This window comes from Mus musculus, chromosome 1, assembly GCF_000001635.26.
Source record: "Mus musculus strain C57BL/6J chromosome 1, GRCm38.p6 C57BL/6J".
In the NCBI taxonomy this organism is placed as follows: Eukaryota; Metazoa; Chordata; class Mammalia; order Rodentia; family Muridae; genus Mus; species Mus musculus.
In genome coordinates, this window is record NC_000067.6 from 143,640,004 (window position 1) to 143,662,938 (window position 22,935).

Genomic DNA, 22,935 nt, shown 5'->3' on the forward strand with positions numbered 1-22,935 from the left:
GAAGCAAAGTTCCAAGGTTGTCTCTACCTAAGGTTTTTAGTCAAAATGCAACCAATCCTGCAGAACTACTCACCAATCTTCAAGAAAATCTATTCATGTGTGTTCTATGTACTATATCATTTTTAATTCTGTGATACACATTATTTTACATGAAAAAAAATTAATATTGATAACAAGAAAGTGATTTAAAATTAAATTTACTACTTTCAAGAACACTAAAAACTGCACAGAGCAAAAAAGTAGGCAGTATCGCAACATGAAGTAAGTGCAGGCAGCTGACTTAGATAAGCTGGAGAAAACAGGGGAGGAAATCTAAGTTATAGACAATAGATAATGAAGGAGTTTTAACTAGACTAGCAAATCAGAACAATCAGACAAAAACTGTAAGAGCAGGAATGCACTGAAAGAGTTAAACTACACCAACTTACATGTAAAAGCTTTTATTACTTCTGCTCTAAAAAAGTCTCTAAGACACATGAAAGCCACCGTCCAACACAGAAATATTTAGAAAGCCTGTGCATAAGTTCAAATAAAGATTAAAAAACCATAACCTCCATTTCATCCTAATGCTTGTATTTGTTCTGAATAAATATGATGTGTCACATAAGAGGAAGATTTCTAAGCTTTCTCCTACCTCGGGTTTTTAGTCAAAATGAACGCAAACAATCACGTGGGACTCAGCCAAGCAGTGACGTTAAATTCTGCTCTGTCAGAGACAGCATCTGTCAAGCCCACATTTAAACTGCTGCCTGCCTGTGCAGCACGGAAGAACGGTGCATTTCACATTACAGACCAAAACCCCAGGAAAACAGCTCAAAAATCCTTCCTGCAGCTGCCAGGCAACCACGACGGAGAAAGGCAAAGCCTTTTTTTTTCCCCCAATGCAACTGAAACACTAAACCACAGCTCTGCTGCTTAACATTGCAGCTCAGCGCTATTACTAGAAATATGGATACTGAGAAGAGAATACAGCACTGCATTGTCCAGCCGGGAATACAGCAGATGTAAAGAGCTTCAATGCATCAACTGTCGGAAAGAGTCAACTGTGCACCAAATACAACAGACAGCTACAGCTCTTTTGTTTAGTGAAAGAGAGAAAATGAAAGAAAGGAAAAATCTCTGAAGACTATAAGATATAGACATATGAACAAGAAGGGTAACTTGAAGACACCCCGACAGATGGACACTTTGGATACTGTGAAAAGCAATCACAGGAGGCAGACTGTTGGGGGATGTGCGCATGTTCGATAGCATCGTTTTTTGCTGAAGTGATGGCGTGCCAAAAGTATTTTCAGTAGACATAATCCTCTCCATCTAATGGTCTGACCAAGAAAGAAAGGTATGTTGCTGTCTTGTGTATGATGTTCATTAAATGTGTTTTAATTTCCTAACCATACAGGCACTGATACACTTGATAAACAAGTTCATACAGTCCACTGCCCTTCAAACTATGAAAGGCTTTCTAAATACACGATTTTAAATTTGCCTTTTCTACTAGACAAGCTGTCGTTGCTTTATTCAATTAAATAACTGGGAGTAATTCTGCAGGATTGTAACATTACAAGGAAAACCAAATAGTAACTAGATTTACTGAAAAGAATGTCTGAGAAATTAAACTAAAAAGAAAAAAAAAAAGAGCTCTCTAGCCTTTTTTTTAAAAAAACAGCAATTCTCTAGCAAATTAGGTCAAATTGATTCCTTATCTAATAAATTAAAGCACCTTCTTTAAAATGGTTATCAAGAGACAGTGGGGTAAAATTATATTAAATAGCATAAATATGATCTTATTATCTTGAGGTATTTTTAGAAAATCTCTTCAAAACAAAATCTTAGTTCATAGTAATATATTCTCTGTAATATCTATCTCTTCAGAGAGAGATAGAAACAATTCAGGAGTACATCAGCAAATTTTAAGTGTTACTGAGCTACAAGGAGATACTACAAGTTACAACATTAGCCATCAGATTAAAACGCTAGTGAGTTTATGCAAAGCATAACACCACCACAGTAGTCAGTCACATGTTATTACAGTATCAATGAATACAACTTTAACAAAGAGAGATCAATAGTTGCTCTAAATAGATTGGTGAAACAGGGAGTTTTTAAGTAACAGAGTGATTCTAAATAATCAAGTGTAAGACTGTTCCTGGAGTTAATTATAAAAGTGAAATTAAAAAACTAACATACTTGCAAACTTTATATGCCCCAGTACAGGGGAATACCAGGGCCAAAAAGGGGGAGTGGGTGGGCAGGGGAGTGGGGGTGGGTGGATATGGGGGACTTTTGGTATAGCATTGGAAATGTAAATGAGTTAAATACCTAATAAAAAATGGAAAAAAAAAAACTAACATAAAATAGCTTAATATACAGCACATATTAATAATGGTCAAATACAAGGTCAAATAATATCCACAGTAGGTTTCTAAGCTTTATTTACATGTGATAATGACCTGCCTACTGCCTCTACATGTGTCTGCAGGACAGAATAAACTACCCTGGGAACAATCAACGTTAGAGTGCTCGGGGTCAGGGACTCAAAGATATTCCTAAAATCTTACAAACCTTTCTACGTATTTTGATTCTTCCTCTCACTTTCATAAAACTTACTACCCTAACAATCACAAAGCCAAAAAAAAAACCCCTGTGGAAGCACTGTGTGTGTTGTAGAATTAAGACTGAATGAGTGTATTAGACTTTGTCATATATCAAGAGATTCCTAGTCATAACTAAGTATCTTTATTCTGATAAAAATTACAATCAGAAACTAATCAAAAATAATTTTTAAAAAAATCCAGCCTCTGTTGGTATCTTTATTAGAAATTAAGCTTTATAAACTAAATATTTCAAAGCTTTAAAAGTATACAAGTGTTTCTTATCAAACCATCATTTAACTCTGGGACTGTCTTTAGAAACTAATATATTTATATCAACTTTTAAAAGTCAAAGGACAGAAACTCTATAGGAGGATACATTAAATAGTAACATCCTTACAAATTTCGGTCTATAAGAGGTAAACACACACTTAAATCATAATAATTAAAACAGAAAACATCTATTTTTTTAAAATCTATTAAAAGACATGGCAAAATTTTAACTCTTAGTTTTCTTATTTCCAAGAACTAATATTCAACAGGCATTAACCTGTGAATAATTTTATCATCTAACAAAAAGAGGAATAGTTACAGCAATTTTACTTTCTTAACAGCATACACACACAGACACACAGACACGGAGACAGAGAAAGACAGATCTCTATCCTGAGAAACTTTAGAAAAAAAATGAATTTAAGGCTAGATGCATACGTTTCATTTATCAGTAGGAGGTTATCAAATAGGTGTATTTGTACAGGAATTCCAAGCTCTCCTAGATTAATATTTACAAACATACAATTCTTATAAAATTTAAATTAAAACATACCTCCATCTTATAAAATCATAATAGAACCACATAAGAATATATATAAAATTGCAATAAAATTGTTGAATATTAGTTCTTGAATAACAACAAAACTAAGAATTAAAAATTTTGCCATGTCTTTGAATAGATTTTTTAATATATCTTTTCTGTCTTAATTATAAATAATTTAAGGGTGTTTTATATTTTATAGGTTGAAATCTGTAATATTCCTATAATATTCAAACACTTTACAATTTCACTTCAGGGACACTGTTTTCTTGTAAACAATGTGTCTTACTACAATACTTCATCCCTTTAAGGTCTTTTATCCATTCATTGAAATATCCTACCTGGAATTTAATTCATTTTGAACTGTTTTTCTTTAAAGTTTGCACTTTTAAAGTATCTGAATGACTAGATCTCAGTCATGTTCTAAGCATTGTTAAATCAACACAAAGCTGATACATTTATATTTATAATACTTGAAACAGATCAAATGAACTTTCCAAAGTAACTTCACTTTTAAATTTATATACATAACCCTTTAATACCCAGTACTCTCATTATGAAGTGGGGGGTGGGGGGGTCATTATCTACCACATAAAGTAATTTTCATATGTACTCTTTAAAATAGTTTTCTGCTTTAAGTAGAATTACATCTAGTTATAAGTACAGTCATGAAAATTTGTTTCTAAATCAGGCCATGAAGCTCCGTAATTTCAAACTCATATCATGCAGAAACCATGTTGCAAAGAATGTAATAGCTTTGGTCTTTATATAGAATGGTAAGATTTAAATTCACGTAAATAAAACTAAGACTAAATTAGATTTTTTAGAAACTACTGTCTGTGTGTGTGTGCGCGCACATGTGTGCTTTTGTGTGTGTGTGTGTGTGTGTGTGTGTGAGAGATTAAATACTTTTTTAGGTTTGAGGTATAGGCTAGTAACTAAATGCACCATTCATTTTCAGAAACAAGATCAAACCTTAGTGCCTGTTACACATTAGAAATCTGTTCAAATTCCCACCTACTTGCTCCTCCTAGTGGTTGTTACTAGAATAGTACTTCATTGATAGCCACCTAACACTTTCAAGCAGTAACTGAAAGGTGTGTGTGTAAATTTTATGCTACAATCACTCAATTTTTTGAGAACTTCCTTGTAAACTCTATTACTTTTCAAATGCATTTATGTGAGGATAAGCTAAACTGCTATCAATCATAAGTAGATCATTATCGTGAGATAAATAAGCACAAGCATTTACACATATAATTAGAAATAAGTGGCTATGTTAAAATTTTTATTTCCTTTGTTTAAAGAAATTATTTCAGTGAATAATAGAAAAATCACTTATTGATCAAAAGAATTTAATAATACCATCCTCAAAATTAATAATTATATAAATGACTTCTACTTTGGGTTTGTTTGTTTGTTTGTTTGTTTGTTTGTTTTTTTAAGAACTAAAAAAAAAAAAAAAAAAAAAGCCAAAACTAGGCATGGTGTCTCTATTTCATAAAACACCATTTACTGGAATTCAAACTACTGCTATGACCCTCAGTTCTTTATCTATGAATAGGTAAAAACAAGGAAAAAATTAGCAAATACAAATAAGTTTATGCTATGCTGAAAAGCCTCTTGCAAAACAGCCAGTTTTCACTAAGAGGCATCACTAATTTCTTGTGAACTTCTGAACGATCTAGAACTATAAGTGTAATGCTACTATAAAGTCTTTAAAGTTAAACTAATTTCTGGCATTGCAGATCATGCAAAAAAGTGTAATTCAAGAATATTTTAAAATGTATTTTGTGGAAAGTGTAATTTAAAGCAGTTCACAATAGTAGGAGCTATTGTCTATATTTTTCAAGAAGTCCAGAAAAACTGCAAAATACACACCCTTTGCCCAAAGCATTGACACATAAGACTGATATCCTAGATATGTACTATTTAGGGTGGATGGGTAAAATTAGCAAAGTACTGTAAATTGTTAATTATTTATTGCTATCTAAAATCTCACACTGAACTCACTAAACCCTAAAAATTAATTTTGACAGGTGTATCTTCTCACTGACTTTTTTGACACGGGGGTCAGGGGGAGAGACTGGAAACATGCCAAGCAGTGACTGTGACTAACTGAACTCTGCCACAGTTAAACCTGCACCTTCTGTTCCAAAGCCAATACATGTCCATTTTCCAAAAAAGGCCACTGACTGTGCACCATATCGCCATGCTATGTCAAATCAATTTTAATTAATGTCAATAAATTTGCCATCTGTTCTGAAGGCCCTCTTTCCGAGCCTTTGTCAGAAATCTAAAAGCATTTTTCCTGTCTACATGGACACAACATTAAAACCCTTTAGGTCAAAGGGACAGATGAGCAGAGCTATCGAAATCATCAAGTAAGTAAAATAAAATTAATCTATCACTTATCTTCCGAGTGTTCATTACACACAAGAATATCTTTTAAAGACATAAATCTTGTTGTCAGTAATTTTATGTTGCCTTATCCAGTTTTTTCTCAGCTTAAAAAGGTCCTTTTATTAGCTGACTTTTTAAGGCAGTTTGCAAAATTCTGCATTTTGTAAATCATTATGCTTCCTTCATCTTTATAGAATGACATCGAGGGACATGTACCTGAACCAGAAGACGATGAATCAAGCGCAGTATTGACTGAGGACGGAACAACAGTGTTTTTGGCCACAGACATCCATTACTGCTACTGGATACTTACAACATGCTTCAGTGGAGAAGACGACACTGCTGCTTTGCAAAAATGACCTGGAGCCCTAAGAGGTCTCTGCTCCGGACTCCCCTTACGGGTGTGCTTTCTCTAGTGTTTCTCTTTGCTATGTTCTTGTTTTTCAATCATCATGACTGGTTACCAGGTAGACCAGGATTCAAAGAAAATCCTGTGACATACACTTTCCGAGGATTTCGTTCTACAAAAAGTGAGACAAACCATAGCTCCCTTCGGACCATCTGGAAAGAAGTAGCTCCTCAGACTCTGAGGCCTCACACAGCAAGCAACTCCAGTAACACCGAGCTATCACCACAGGGAGTCACAGGGCTGCAGAACACTCTCAGTGCCAATGGCAGCATTTATAATGAAAAAGGAACTGGACATCCAAACTCTTACCATTTCAAATATATTATCAATGAGCCTGAAAAATGCCAAGAGAAAAGTCCATTTTTAATACTATTAATAGCTGCAGAACCTGGACAAATCGAAGCAAGAAGAGCTATACGGCAAACTTGGGGCAATGAAACTTTGGCACCTGGCATCCAAATCATACGGGTTTTTTTGTTGGGCATAAGTATTAAGCTAAATGGCTATCTTCAACATGCAATTCAAGAAGAAAGCAGACAGTATCATGATATAATTCAGCAGGAATATTTAGATACATACTATAATCTGACCATTAAAACACTAATGGGTATGAACTGGGTTGCAACATACTGTCCACATACTCCCTATGTTATGAAAACGGACAGTGACATGTTTGTCAACACAGAATACTTAATACACAAGTTACTAAAGCCAGACCTGCCTCCTAGACATAACTATTTTACTGGCTATCTAATGAGAGGATATGCACCGAACAGAAACAAAGACAGTAAGTGGTACATGCCACCAGACCTTTACCCAAGTGAGCGCTACCCTGTCTTCTGCTCAGGAACTGGTTATGTGTTTTCTGGGGATCTGGCAGAGAAGATATTTAAGGTTTCTTTAGGTATCCGTCGTTTGCACTTGGAAGATGTATATGTAGGGATCTGTCTTGCCAAGTTGAGAGTTGATCCTGTGCCCCCTCCCAATGAGTTCGTGTTCAATCACTGGCGAGTTTCTTATTCAAGCTGTAAATACAGCCACCTAATTACCTCTCATCAGTTCCAACCTAGTGAACTGATAAAATACTGGAACCATTTACAACAAAATAAGCACAACGCCTGTGCCAATGCAGCAAAGGAAAAGGCAGGCAGGTATCGACACCGCAAACTACACTAGAAGACTATTTTTGTTCAAATGTGGAGTCTGTAAATATTGCTTAAAGCATGTATAGTTAAAAACTTGATTATATACATAGGACAAGTTTTAGTTCAACTCATCACATAAAGGAATTCAAAGCTATTTTTTAAATTTTCTGAATAAGATAATTCATACAATTGCAAATTATGACAAAAAGGTATCCCAAAAGAGTCTATTTAAATAACTGTTATGAGGAGATTCTCTATATTAACATGCAATAATAAGCATGCATACATAAATGGTTCAAGACTTACATTAGGGACCAATACAATGTATCTGCATACATTTTCTATATAAATCTTAAGAAATGAAGACAGTAAAAAGATTCCTAGATTTACTTTTGATTTCATCATATAACTAAATGTAAATAAGACAGTACTATTGATTTTAAAGGAACTTTGTAATTGTGCAATGAACAAGTTTTCTGACCTGACTCAGTTGCAATAAGATTTAGTTAAGTTATTCCATAAACTCATTTATAGCATTCAGGTGTTTGAGCAATGCAATTCTCATTCAAGAATATACTTTTAAAAATAATTTATAATTATTTTAATTTCTTTTATTAATACTTATCTATACTGGGAAAATTATTTTGACATGATGTGATAAATGTGAAAAATTAATGTGTCTCAGGCTCAAGTTTTTATAAAATGAATTATTAAAGGTATCAAAATAGATAAATTTTGCTTCCTCATTGGTATTAAGGGTCAAGACCATATTTCAATGGATTTTGCCTTTAAAATATTACACTCTTGGGGAGTGCTTTTATCTTCAACTATACCTGACTTAAAGTATGTCTTTAAAATAGAATCATATTCCTCTAGCTGAAATACAAGTAGTAACATAACAGCACAGGGGTAATGTGTGGTCTTAAATAAGGAAGAAAAAAAGGAATACAAATAGTCATTTCATTCAATCTATTTTAAAGTTGTATATCTGCCAAACAGCGAGATATAGGAAAAGCTTATATTCTGAGAGCAGTGTACGTCAGACAACATTTAATCATTTTATGGCACTTATTTCTTTCTCTCAGTGTCAAGTTTATAAACCTTCTGTTTTTAATTTGGTAGATGACAAATATTCGCATCACCAATTCAAAACCATTTAGAGAATGGTGGGGAGAAAGCTACATATGTTTGATAATCATTTGCTTTTAGAGTGGACAATATACTTAATGCACTTTAACCAAGGTACTATTGGTTTTTAAAAGGTAAACAACAAAGCCCTGAACTGAATGCTATACAAATGTTCTCATATTTCATTTGGCCCTATCATGAATTGTAACATCAATAAACACAAGCCCAGTAACTTTGAAACAGTGTATCCTATGTATATTTATAAATTTTAATTGAGTCAGAATATCTTCTATCAGAATTCTAATATTCGTTTTTATCACTAAATCTAGTATGAAAGGCTAAATTGACAGACACACAAAAAGCTTTATTTATTAGTAATACAGAGTTCTACTTATATTAAATGTATAGCTCATTTTTTAAATAAGAAGCCTAAGTATTCTATTCCACACCAAATGGTTATGAATAATCAGCTATAAAACATATCCAGCTCTTAGCTAATGTTTTTTTAATTTATTCTATGTAATTGTAGTGAACAGAATTGCCTCACAAAAAGACATACACAGAGGATAACACCAAACCACACCAGTGATCAAAGACAGAGAGAGACCCTGACAGTGTACTGAGTCTCTCTGATTTATACCACAAAGGTTTAAAATGAAAATGGGAACTATGTATGTTTGTGAGCGTTCCTGCACAAGTATGTAAACAAAAAGAGAGCTCCTAAGTGATATTTAAAAACTATAATAGTATAGGATTACTGGGATTAAAATACTGACTTAAAAAACACAGAGTTCTTAAAAATACTTAAGTGCTTACTAAAATTATTTCCATTAATTTGAAAAAATAATTTAATCATGGTCTGAGTCCTCAGAGAGCATTAAACCAGTCAAGTTATTAATGTCAAAAGTCTGTACTTTTGACTTTGGGAGAACACACGCTAGCATAGCTTCAGCACTTGGAAAATAAGGCAGGAAGAAAGAGAGTTCAAGGCAATTTTAGGTTAAACAATAAAATCCTAAGAAAACCATCAAACCTTACTTTAAAATAAAAATTCTATTGTTAATTTATTTTTACATTTAATTTTCAATAATATAAATGCTAACTTTATAAGCTGCTATATAATGTCTCACCAGTTGTTAATTATATCTTGTTTATATAAAATTTTTGTATGTAAGAAATGTTTGAAAATGACTATATTATATTGATTTGACCAAAAGAAAGTTTACAGAATCAACTGTATAACACTAAACTCAAAGTGTTAATAGACATTTCAAAAGGAAAATGCAAACTTCAGTATTTACAACATTAGTTTGTTTGAAATAAAATTAGAAGTAATGAAATCTTCAACAACTAAATAATTTGCATTTCCTTAATGTCTTTCATGCATAAAAATATAAGCACATACACCTAATTGGAACTTTTTAAATACCTGATTCTCCCCCCTAAAAAAATAATAATAAAATACCAATAACAACACCGCACACTACTTACTGACTGTGGAAGCAGTGTATCTGGAACTGTTAAAAGCACCCTTATTACTTTATACAATACTTTTAGACTCCTACAAGAGGTTAAATGCATTTAATGACAAGGCTAGTAATGAAAGGCTTCCACCTCAGAGGTCATGCTCTTATCCACTATTATGATCTTCTGCTGTGTATTTCATTTATGGCAGAAGCTAATAGTTCTACAAAACCAAGCACAATTGGCTCATCCCACTATGCCTCATTCTCTACTTATTCTCTTTGGCCAAGCCCACAGATCTCACAGACACTGTTCACTCACTGGCACATGACATCAGGTGTTAGGGATACATAAGAAAAGGGAAAGGAAAAGACATTTGGTCCCTTGGTTGTTTGCTCTTCTCTTCTGCAAATATTGGTAAATGGTAACTTTAATTTTGAAAAATTGTGCACTGCTGTTTTAGGCCCTGGGTTACATCTGCTAACAGTAGGCAAGTGACACTTAGAAATTTCACAACTGTAATTGTAGCCAACAAATACAGCAGTGCATAGATGTACCCACTGGACCAGTTCTCGGCTACTGTTCTGTGTTAGGGCCAATGCCAACTCACCTGATTAAGTCTAGCCAGGAGTGGTGGCACATACCTTTAATCCCAGGCAGAAGCATGGTGGATTTCAGTGTGTTCAAGGCCAGCCTGGTCTGCATAGCAAATCCAAAATTAGTCAGCGCTGCATAATAAAGAGATCATATCTCAAGAACAAACAAACCAAGTATACTACCATGCCTTTTCCTAGGTACCCAAATAGTGGAAAAGAGAATTGACTCACACAAATTGACCTCTGACCATTATAAGTGTGCACCAAGACACCTGTACACACACGCACACGCGCGCGTGCACACACACACACAAAACATAAGTAAATGAAATAAAAATATTTAAAGAAAAAAATAGATGCCAGATGATATAAAATTCAGTATTAATTACTCAAGCACCTACTCTCAAGATTTTTAATGACTACTTTATTAATTTATGACATTGTAGTCAGAAAGAGAATCCAAAGTGAAGATGAACACAAAGGTTATTCATAACTAAGCAAAACTAATTTCGACCAATATTAAAGGCAAGCAGGGTATGGAGAAGCCTACTTATACTATACTTTTGGCTACTTGGTAAGATGAGGCACAGGTCAATTATTTGAGCCCTGCAGTTCCAGATCTGCCAAAGCAACATAGTAATACTTCAAAAATAAAGACAAAATAGATAAAAGGCAAACTTTAGAAATGAGTGAAACATAGCCTTATTAAACTCCCCTGACAATTAATCAGGAAACAAAAATATATTTTGAATGGTTACAGTTCATATTCTACAACTATACTGAAAAATCATGATCTTAAAATGAAAATTAGCTACCTTTTATTCATGTTTTTGTCTATGTTGAGTCAATGAGTACCATTTAAACTTATACTGTATCTTCTCCTAAAGGTTTACTGCTTTTACTTTCTGTGTGTAAGTATTTTGCCTGCGTGCACATATATGTGTACCATATGCATGCCTGGTGCCATGGATCTGCTGGAACTGGAGTTACAGAGGTGTGAGCTTCCACATGGGTGCTGGGTATTGAACGTTTGTCCTCTAGAGGAGCTGTTGGTGCTCTTAATGGGATAAATGTACTCATAAGAAGAAAACACATGAGGCATGAGCTTAGGTGCACAGTCCCTCCTTTTTAACAACAGAGGAACTCTTTCTTCTATGATACAAAGAATTTAAGTGAAAATTTCAATTTCTGGATTATATTAGAAATAGTAATATAAAAATATTATCTAACATTTCAAAAGAACTTTCTGTTTATTGAAAGACAATGGAGCCTCAATAGTGTAAAATATTTTTTAATTACTTTTAACTAAGACATTTGAGAGACAGAGGTGGGCAGATCTCTAGGTGTTTGAGGACAGGCTGGTCTACATAGGATGTTCAAGGATAGTCACAGCTGTGTAGCAGACAAAACTTTGTCTCAAAAAAAATGTTTTAATTATTTATTCTATCTGTGTTTACATGTGTTTAAGCACATGCCACAGCAAGTAGAGGAGAGCTTGTAGGAGTTGGGTTTTTCCTACAACTATGTGATTTCCAAAATAGAACTCGGGCCATCAGACTTGTCCCTAGTTCAGGGACTACTTCCAATGCTCAGGTTAAAGTGTCTAGATACCACTGCCTTAAAAACAACCACTTATCATTGCGAAAAAGGAAAAGTCTTCCAGATCTGGAGTAGAAAATACATCAGAATGCCAGAAATCAAGGGACGGAGAAATTAATGAAGTCAAGTCAAAATATTTTAGGTCTCAACTTCAGAGGTGCCCCTACTGGCCTAAGATATCTGGGTAACTACTTGCAATGATTGATGTGTAAGTTTATCTCACTACAGTAACAGATATACTATAAATGTGTCATAATATTGTGTTTAATAGACAATAAAAATAAAATTTATTTTAAAATAAAATGGGTTTCAGCAACAAATTAATAAAACTCAGAAACTGTATATCTCTGAGATTATAACGATTATTAAAGAGAATTCTGTTCATAGGATACAAAGAAATAAACTCTAGATTCAAAAACTAACATAGAAAAACAAGAATGAAACAGTTACTACTTTGGCTAAAACAGTAGTTGAGCTAAAAATTAAAAAAAATAAAATATATACACAAATATGTACATGTGTTTATACACATTTATGTATGTACGTATTCGGTTCCTGCAAACAAGTCCTTAGACTGTTAAAGTTTCTGTATTTTTAGCCACAGTATTCTTTAATTTTATCAATTTCTCCAAGTTTTTGGTTTGTTTGTTTACGTCTTGATGGTAGCCAAAAGCTAACTGATAAAACACACAGTATGAGCAGACTCTGCACTAATAAAACCATTTTTAATATCTCTGAGATTTTGTAAAATGTTAAGACCGTGCCCACAGCTGCTCTAGCACATGAACAAGTTGGAGAAAAGAAAGAATCCAAGAACAATGTATCTGTTAAAGAACAGTCTGAAGACCGCATAGGGGCTCGTGACTTTAACCCAACATCAGGAGGCAGAAGAACTATGAACTCAAAGCTAGCCTGAGGTGATTGGCCGGTAAAATAAATAAGTAGATAAATAAATAAAAATAAAATGCAAAGCTAACCATTGTCTAGCATTTTCATCTTTAGCCAAGCCTCAAAATAACTTAAGTTTTGCTACTCCTTGCAATTTAAAAGAGCTAAGATGTTGCAATAAAGATATCTTTTTGAGTCTTAGCCAACCTAACTCTTGATACAATGTAAAACCTGTGAGGTTAGAAATTAATGAACAAAGAGGAATGATCTAGCATTTTACTCCTTTTTATCTTAAAGTTTGCTCTTTTTTTGTTTAAAAGACCTTTCCATTATCAGAGATCTGTTCATACCTATACAATATTTTTCAAAAAGGAAAGGAAAACTAAAGAGCACACACACACTTGCATCTAGCCGTACAAACAACACACTTAAGGGGACCAGTAAATTTACTTTCTACAAAAATAAAATTCTTGAAGGTCAAAGTAAAACCTTAAACAGTTAATTCAGGGTCTATAACTATATGAACACTTAGTATAGATTTAAACCCTGTTTCTAGTCTCTTATCCTCAAAATTGCCATGCAGCTCAGGTTGCCTCTTGAATGCTGGAGTTAAAGTCGTGTACCACTAAAACCATGAGTGCTTTCTCAACACTCTCAATACATAGCTACTAACCATGTGGAAATAGCAGAAATTACCCTTACTAATAAATTCTGTTGTTATGGTCACATGCTAACAACCTGGATCACTAATTTAATCCATATACTTTTCTTCATCTGACCCATCTAGTACACACATCACTAAAAACAAGTCTGCGATGAAAGAAAGAACAGCTAAAACAGGAAGTGGTTTAGGAAAAATTACTTTCCTACAGTCTTCATAACTGTTTCTTGGTAAAATGAACTAAAGTGACAGAGACAAAAGCCTATATGTAGAATTCATACTATACAAAAGATGACTTGCATATTTCCGTGGATAAGAACTAATACAATGTAAACAAGAGGCCAATAAAAACAGTAGTGTGAGCAAGGGTTTGGAAGAGAAACCCCAGCTAAAGTAGCAACAACAAGCTACACTTAGTTCTCTGTTCTAATAAACTTAATGAGTACTGGGAATACTAACCAAGAAAGAAGCCCAGCCCAAGTTTTAGTCTCAGAGTTCTGATACACCTGTGTATTTAAATAAAGGAAGACTTAGGGAGGCTTGAGGGAGATAGATACATCTCATCATGCAGTTTCATCAAGGTGTGGTCCCAACTCAGGGTTTTATCAACTCCGACCTCACAAGAAGCTGCTAATCTATTAGTAGTCACTGTCATTCCCAATGGGACCAATCTGGCTCCTAGAAGACATTCTGGCCCAGGGTACACAGTCTTCCATCACAGATCCTGCTCTCAGCTTGACAAGTCTGTTTCACCTTTCCGTCTTGTTCAAAGGGACTGAAGGTTTATGAAACAATCCATCCTTGTACCTGAAGTATCACCTGCTTAGAAACAGACACTTCCTGAATGATTAATGTACTTACTGTCCAGTAAACAGGTGACACAAAATAAAGGAAACAAATGAAAAATGGATACAGAAATGCCAGGCTTTCATCTTGTTTGTTACCATGATGGACTAAGGAAGGAGTCAAGCCTTTTCAGCAACTCCAGCTACCTGGTGCCTGTTTACAGTACACATTTCTTGTACAGCAAATACATGTTAGTATATTGGGTTGAGGTGTGAGGCAACCTCTACCACACTTATATCATCATTATTTTTTGTGTACGTGGGAAAGAAGGAAGGAGAGAGCTAGGAGGAAGAGACGACACATTACATTACTAAAAACAGTTCATTACGTGATTTTATTCGTGGAATGCCATCAGCTCAGGAAAATGTGAACAAAATTTGTTTAATCCAATTAGTCTTAGGAATAAACCTTCCATACACTACCACTATTCTATAGTAAAGCTTCACATCTTTCAAATAAATACTTAAAGTTTAAATATTTTTAATGCTGCTATCATGAAGCTGTGCAGTAGGTATGTGCTGTGCCAACACAATATAACCACGTCTTTACTCATTGTTTTCTACAGTGATACTTTTAGTAATATTCAATTTATTATTTATGTATGGCTTTTGTATTCATTCTGAGTACACTGTGAATATTTTATACCATGATATAAAAAACAAATTGCAGTGTTTACTAACACTGAAGTTGAGTTAAAGAAGAAGGCAGTACTTAAGCTAACCCGTTCATCTATCAAGCTGGTATGTATGAAGGATGAAAAATGGAATCCAGTGCCTCTCTCTTATCAATTAACACAATTTAATGTGGTTAGCACCAAGATTAAAGCAAACACATTCTATAACTTCTATCCTCTTTTGCAGTAAGTCAGACCTTTGGGATATCTACATCATAAAGTTTAGTTACCTATGGAACAGTTCTTGAACAGATCAAGCAGAATATGAAAACATAGTAGTGCTTAAGCTAAATTATCTATGTATCTAAGAAGAAATATATTCTATCTATCTGGAGAGAGATCAGTCAGAACAGGGAAAAGCAACAATGGTAAATGCTGAGGAAGTCATTCAAAGAGTGATCAAAGGAAATGGCACCACAAAATATACTGCTAACTTTAATAAGCCTGAATAATTTTATGACTATAGGTGTCTCCAAATTTGACACTATTATTTGAAGATCATCTTTTACAGGGTAATACAGCTAAAAGAAGGGTATTTCTAGTTTAGCTTTCTGGGGATGTTTTGTCTACATGGTGCTTGGGTTTGAACCCAGGGCCTCATTTGCTAGGCAAGCACTTTATAAAGCTATAATTCTCTTTTTATCTTTGAAAGAGATAAATAAGATCTCATTACGTGGTTCAAACTGGCCTTAAACTCATGACCCTCGGTCAGTTTCCTTTGTGTTGCGATTACAAACAGGAACCACGACACTCAGTCTAAAGTTAAATTCATAAAGTTCCTTCTGTTAATGCTAGGGTAACTTTTATATTATATCATAGTTTATGATACATTATAGTGTATTCACTATAATGACTCATTATAATGTATAAGTTATCTCAGGGTCACTATATTATAAGCTCAACTGCAAAATTTATCCAGTTCTATAATAATACTTTTCCAACTAAAGCAAATGTGGATTCTTAAATAGTTTCCATTTACAAACATTTCAAATAAATATCTTCAATTTGTTCACACACATACATACATACATAAATACACACACACACACACACACACACACACACACACAAAACAGTAATTTCCAAGAATTTAGCATCTAATTGTAAGATCTGTCCAGAACAGAAGCAATAAGAATTTTAAACCAGATACTTAAAATAAACATGAGAGCAGTCACTCACAGAGGAAATGAGAAGCAGGAAAGACAAGAAGAACAACACTAAAAGAAACATCCATCAAGAAAAAGACCTGGAAAAGAAACCAAAACTTAGAATTAAAGATCGAATGAAGTTGATGACGGGGAGGGGAGAGGGAAGAGAAGAATTAAGCGCACAACCAAATGAATACTAAGACAAAATAGTAACGAGAAAATAATTTGAATGCAAGACTTATACCAAAGACAAAATGTATTGAAGATCTAAATTAATTTACAAACACTAGAAAACTGATATGGCATACTAAATCTCAGCTGACAGCCATCAGAGTATTAAAAACTATCTAACACCCTGATAAAAGCACGTCATTAAATATACTAAATTTTGTCACATGAACAAAATGGTTCAGATTTTCAATTATAAAATAACAGAAATAGTAAACATTAATATCTATTCTTCTAATAGTAAAGAAGTTCCATGTCATTTAAAATAAAGTAAGAGCCTAAATGTAGGCTTATGGATTAAAATTTAACACTGAGAAATATATTTAGTAATGATATTAAATTTATTCAAAGTAAATAATTAAAGCTATGCCAATGCCAAGAAATAGAAAACAAAATTAAAAGTTTGGTGATAATATGATAAAAAGAAAATATTAAATTAAAAGAAAACTAAAGACTACTTTTGTACAGTTTCTGGAACCAATGTAGCTATAGCATGTATGAATGTTTGATTGAATGTATATGTGCCCTGTATACATACCTGGTAGCTGCAGAGGCCAAAAGTAGACATTGGATACCCTGGAACTAAGGGTTATAGATGATTGCAAGCCATCATTTGGATAGTCAGAATGTACTGAGGTCCGCTGTAAGAGCATCTTAAGTGCTCATAAATGCTGAACCATCTCTCTAGCCCCTAGACTAATTTTAAGGGATATGCTGTACATGTTAGTGACATCTCTAAAATTTAGAGGTGGTTTGGAGTAAAGAATAATTGACAAACCCAGACACTATTGCACAATGCCAGAAAGATTTTGCTGAAGGGACCCTGTTATAGCTATCTCGTATGAGGCTATGCCAGTGCCTGGCAAATACAGAAGTGGATGCTCACAGTCATCTATAAGATGGAACACAGGGCCCCCAATGGAGAAGCTAGAGAAAGCACCCAAGGAGCTGAAGGGGTCTGCAACCCTATAGGTGGAACAACAATATGAACTAACCAGTACCCCCAGAGTTCGTATCTCTAGCTGCATATGTAGCAGAAGATGGCCTAGTCGGCCATCACTGGGAAGAGAGGCCCCTTGGTATTGCAAACTTTATATGCCCCAGTACAGGGGAATGCCAGGGCCAAGAAGCGGGAGGGGGTGGGTAGGGGAGCAGGGCGGAGGGAGGGTATAGGGAACTTTCAGGATAGCATTTGAAATGTATATAAAGAAAATATCTAATAAATAAATAAATAAATAAATAAGGGGGAGGGTATGGGGGACTTTTGGGATAGCACTGGAAATGTAAATGAAGAAAATAAATAAATAAATAAATAAATAAATAAATAAATAAATAAATAAATAGAAAGAATAATTGACTATTAAATTTGATTAGGTAATCTTATTAGCAAAAGAACAAATGAATTTTTGTTAAAACCCAGGAAGATACATAATCTAAAAAATATTATAAAACTTTTATATGCACTGAAATTCCCTGATACCTGTTACTATACTATAGTCTAGTCCATTTCCTTCAAGTAAATTACCACCTAAGTGCTGATTATGTTGAAAAAATATGTAATCATACATCTGATCTTAAAGCCTCTACCATAAAGAAGTTATTTATGAAATGAAATTAGTACACATTTACCATTTATCTGTTCACTCTAAATAACAGCCGAACAGAAAAAGGGCAATCTATGCACTAGAAAAGGAAATTTACAGTATTATGCATGCATGATAAAACAAATTTTGCAATAAGTAAAATTAAATTCTTCCCTAAATCTCACAATTCTGAGGACAATACAATTCAATGTATTCATGTACACCTTTGAACCTCAAAACAAAAACCTGAAGGAAGAGCCCTTTTCACATTAATAAAAAACAAATAAAAAACAAACAAATAAAACAAAACAAAAAACCTAATGCTTAATAGGTTTTTTAAAACAAACAGACCAGTAAATCATAATAGAAAGTTCTTGATAAAGATATGGGCCGCCAGGCATGGTGGCGCACGCCTTTAATCCCAGCACTTGGGAGGCAGAGGCAGGCGGATTTCTGAGTTCGAGGCCAGCCTGGACTACAGAGTAAGTTCCAGGACAGCCAGCCAGAGCTATAAAGAGAAACCCTGTCTTGAAAAATCAAAAAAAAAAAAAAAAAAAAAAGATATGGGCCAAATCTATAGTCAGTGCCACAATATTTTAAAAAAAAAGAAGAAAATGGCAAAATAAAGCAAGGGTAAAACAAAACAAAACAAAAAAGAACCAAGTTTAAGGGGATGGAGGGAGACCTATAAAGCTGTTGCTACTAGAAAAACTGAGGAAAAACTGCTATGCAGAAACATGTTTGAATACAAAAAAAAAATATGCATCAATTTTAGTGATGGCTTCTTAGAGCAATCTGTGAAAATGCAAGTCTAATTTTAAAATTCATGTATAAAATATTAATATGTATATTTAATATTAAATATTACTAGGTTAATATTCATGTAATAGCCAGGAAATTTATAAAGTTATCTTTCAAAAGCTTAAGAAATATGGCGGTTGGAGGATAGCTTAGCAGTTGAGATCCTATACTGCTCTTAGAGAAAGCCAGCCTGGGTTCATTCCCTAACACCCACATGGTAGTTCACAACCATCTTGAAGTATATAATCAAGTTGTAAAAATTAGTTCAAGTGTAATACTCACAAGCAATATAATACAGATCAGGCTAAAAATACAGCACATGATATCTTGTTATGTGGAAGTAATATTTCTATAACATTAAAGTCCTAAATACTATAATTTTCTCAAAAGAAAAAATATATATAAATAAATGATATTTCTTCCTATATATCTAGGTCCTAAACAGATGAATAGTAAAATGTACCCTAAGTTATCAATTTATATGAAAACGTCTTTGCAATTTACCTTCTCTGCTATAGTATAAGCATCCACAACTATAACAAAAATACTTCATGGATTTGGGGGAAAAATACATTCTCTTAATTTGTAAATAAACTACTCTTGGTAACGCTGAATAAAAACTGTATCATTGAACAAGTAATAGTAAATATATCAACAAGGCTATAACCAATATTGTAAGTAAGTCAAACTGAGAATGCTCAGCATTATGCTCCTTAGCATAAACACGCCTCAACAGCTTCTTAAATCCTAAACAGAACTGTGATATAAATTCTATTACCTTTACTGAAATAAAAACAACATTTTGTGGCTCAATGGCAGGACTGTAAAGCCTTACATTTCTAGTGTCCCCAAAGTACTTGACTTCTCTTTAGCCACCTGGCACATGCTTTATTTAGATCAGGGATTTAAAAGCAACTAGGGCTATCATGGTTGACACAATGATTGACAGAAGACAGCTCAGTCCTCTGACAATCTAAAAGAAACAAAGTAGCCATAGGTCAGACCATTGTGGCTATTCTCTCATGATATTGTATAACTAGTACCATAAAAGAAACATAACATATAGATTGTTTATGATGAGAATTATAAGTTGAAGTTACAACAGATTAACATATATTTGGGGCAAATTTTAGACAAAAAAAAAATGCTTGGGCGTATGGTTAACAAGATGTATAGCAATGTGCTGGCATTTCAGAACATCAGGCCACTCTAATTCTGAGAAGAAACTCTACTACAGGCAAATAACAAAACAATTGATTCAATCGTTTAAACCTTTCCCTTTTCTATGTTCTTCCTTTCATCACAGAGCTTTTAATCTTAATTTTTCTTTACTATACCCAATTTATGTTTTCATGCTTTCCTACCAGCTAAGATTCATCTTCAAGTATTACCTCTTCAATGTACCTCTACACATTTGCTCCTTATACTTACACTTTCAAGACACTCACTCACTCTTTTCCAAAAGACCTAGTTTATCTCTTTTGTCTCAGTATCCATCAGAGGACATGAGATATAGGAGGTATCCAAAAGGTTAAGAAAAGGAAGAAAGTCAGCCTGCCTAGTTCAGATAACACAAAAGGAAGATTTCTCTACATTGGCTGGCCTAAGAACTGGACTCAAATCAAGAACATTACTGCTACTACAGTACTACCAAAACACTGTAAGCAGAAAATAACTATTAGTCAACAAAGAATAATAAGGGGGATGGCAGGAGAGATGGCTCAGCATTTAAGAGCACTGACTGCTCTTCAGAAGGTCGTGAGTTCAAATCCCAGCAACCACATGGTGGCTCACAACCATCCGTAACGAGATCTGGTGCCCTCTTCTGGAGTGTCTGAAGACAGCTACAGTGTACTTACATATAATAAATAATTAAGTCTTTAAAAAAAAAAACATAGAAGCTATGTATGTCTATCCACTTTTAAGAATTACAATCTGGATGAGATACTGAATTTTGTATTGCCCTGAAAAATAATGGTATTATTATTCTACCTCCATTTTATATGCTCTGAAAATAGTTCACGATAAAATATTTATTTTAAGAACTTACTATACCCTATATCTACTGGAGTAATCTAAATAAAGAAAAGTAAAACGTTCCCTCAAATACGCAGTGTCTGCCACCATGCTAGGACATGCCATTAATCCTAACACTAGGGAGACAGAGGCAGGGTCTCTGTGAATTTGAAGATAACCTGATAAACATTATCAAATTCCAGAACATCCAGAGCTATGTAGAGAGATCCTGTCTCAGACAAACAAAAAAGGAACAAATAGTTGCCATATAACCTTTCTACATACTCTTAAATAGGTTAGAGACCTTAGAGACCAGAGGCAGAGAAGTGATTCAAAATCAAATTACCAAATCCCTATGAACAAGAATAAACTCTAAGTATATCTTATTTAAAAAAGAGACAGAGAAATGATCCTTATTATCTTTTTGTTGTTGTTATTTTTCGTTTGTTTTTCTTTTTTGTTGATCCTTATTATCTTAATTAACTCTATCTTAATTACTATATGATAGAGAACATTCACAGGTAACTTTTTTCCTTGTTTGGGATGATAGTGATACTGGGGCAGCGGTTTCACTACAGAGCTCCAGCTGGCCTGGAAATTGCTAGATAGACCAGGCTGATCTCCTTGCTTCTGCATCCCAAACATAAGGAATATACATAGCACTATACGCGCAAATGACTTTTTTCCTAATCGATGAAGGTCCATTCACAAATTACATATTCTATAAAAATGTACGAAGCATAGTAAACTAAAGAGGTTTCAAATTTAAACTTCATAGATACTACTACTAAAACAAAACACTAGTATGTGAAATATAGGAAGACTTTTCTTCAGTACGTTTCTACTTCGAACCCATAACTTTAGGTAAATTCTGTGTAATACCAGTTCTTTTTAAGAGTATTTCCATAAAAGTAAGTAAAGAGAAAACTACCAGTGAACACTGTTTTCGCCCAATAACCCCACATTTAAAAACATTTATGAGTAATGCTTCTATAAACATGGTTAAACATGGTAAAGCATGGGATAGTGTAACAACTTTTGGGTATTTGCCCAGGAGTGGTATAGTTGGGTCCTGGGGTAGAACTATTCTAAATTTTCTGAGAAGCCTCCAGATTGATTTCCAGCATGGCTGTACAAGATTTCAGTCCCACCAGCAATGGAGGAGTGTTTTCCATGCTCCATATCCTCGCCAGTGTGTGCTGTTGCTTGAGTTTTTATCTTAGCCATTCTGATGGGTATAAGATGGAACCTCAGGGTCAGTCTGATTTGCATTTCCCTGATGACTTCTATGGAGGTGACTTTATTTGACACTCTAGCAGTGGGGAAATGGAACCTGAAGTAGCTACATCCTACAGCCAGGCAAGAACTCCCACTGGAGGGACAAGGATACCAGCCCACTTGAAAAGCTTTCAACCTAAAATGTTCTTATAGATAACAAGAAATGCAGGGTCAAAGATGGACCAGAGACTGAAGGAATAGCCAACCAATAAATGGCCCAATTTGATAACCATCCCAAGGGCAATTCCTGACACCATCAATGATACTCTGTTATGCTTGCAGACAAGAGCCTAGCATAACTTGTCTTTTGAGAAGCTCCACCCAGTAGCTGACAGAAACAGATGCAGAGGCCCACAGCCCAACACTGGACAGAGCTCAGGGAGTCTTATAGAAGAGTTGGGGAAGGATCCAGGGTCCTGGAAAGGATAGGAACTCCACAGAAGACCAATAGAGTCAACTAAGACCAATAGAGTCAACTAACCTGGACCCTTAGGGGCTCTCAGAGACTGAATCACCAACCAAAGAGCATACACAGGCTGGACCAACCCTCCCCCAACCCTGTACATATGTGAGTCCTCCAACAACTAGAGCAAGGGTTGCCCTTAAAAGCATGTGTGTGGGGGGGGGGGGGGGGGGCGCTCCACCCTAACAGGAGAATGAGAGG

The 22,935-nt window shown here is 34.4% G+C and overlaps 2 protein-coding genes across 4 annotated transcripts in view; one reads left to right on the plus strand and one right to left on the minus strand.

The window, feature by feature from the left end:
• Cdc73 (cell division cycle 73, Paf1/RNA polymerase II complex component) overlaps positions 1-22,935 on the minus strand; it is a 99,618-nt gene that overhangs the window by 36,728 nt on the left and 39,955 nt on the right. The window contains exon 11 of one of the 3 annotated variants that reach the window (XM_006529365.2): positions 8,736-16,463. The exons of the other annotated variants lie outside the window; for them this stretch is intronic. Within the exon in view, the coding sequence (XP_006529428.1) occupies positions 16,389-16,463 (75 nt within the window). The 3' untranslated portion in view covers positions 8,736-16,388. Of the gene's footprint in view, positions 1-8,735; positions 16,464-22,935 lie in introns of those variants that run through there. 3 annotated transcript variants of the gene reach the window in all.
• B3galt2 (UDP-Gal:betaGlcNAc beta 1,3-galactosyltransferase, polypeptide 2) lies at positions 694-9,934 on the plus strand. Its single transcript, NM_020025.4, has 2 exons — positions 694-1,339; positions 6,003-9,934. The coding sequence occupies exon 2, from the start codon at positions 6,125-6,127 to the stop codon at positions 7,391-7,393; it is 1,269 nt and encodes a 422-aa protein (NP_064409.3). The 5' UTR covers positions 694-1,339; positions 6,003-6,124; the 3' UTR covers positions 7,394-9,934.

Excerpts from the sequence above, each read along its gene's own strand:
- B3galt2 (NM_020025.4), top strand. The coding sequence starts at position 6,125 with ATGCTTCAGTGGAGAAGACGACACTGCTGCTTTGCAAAAATGACCTGG.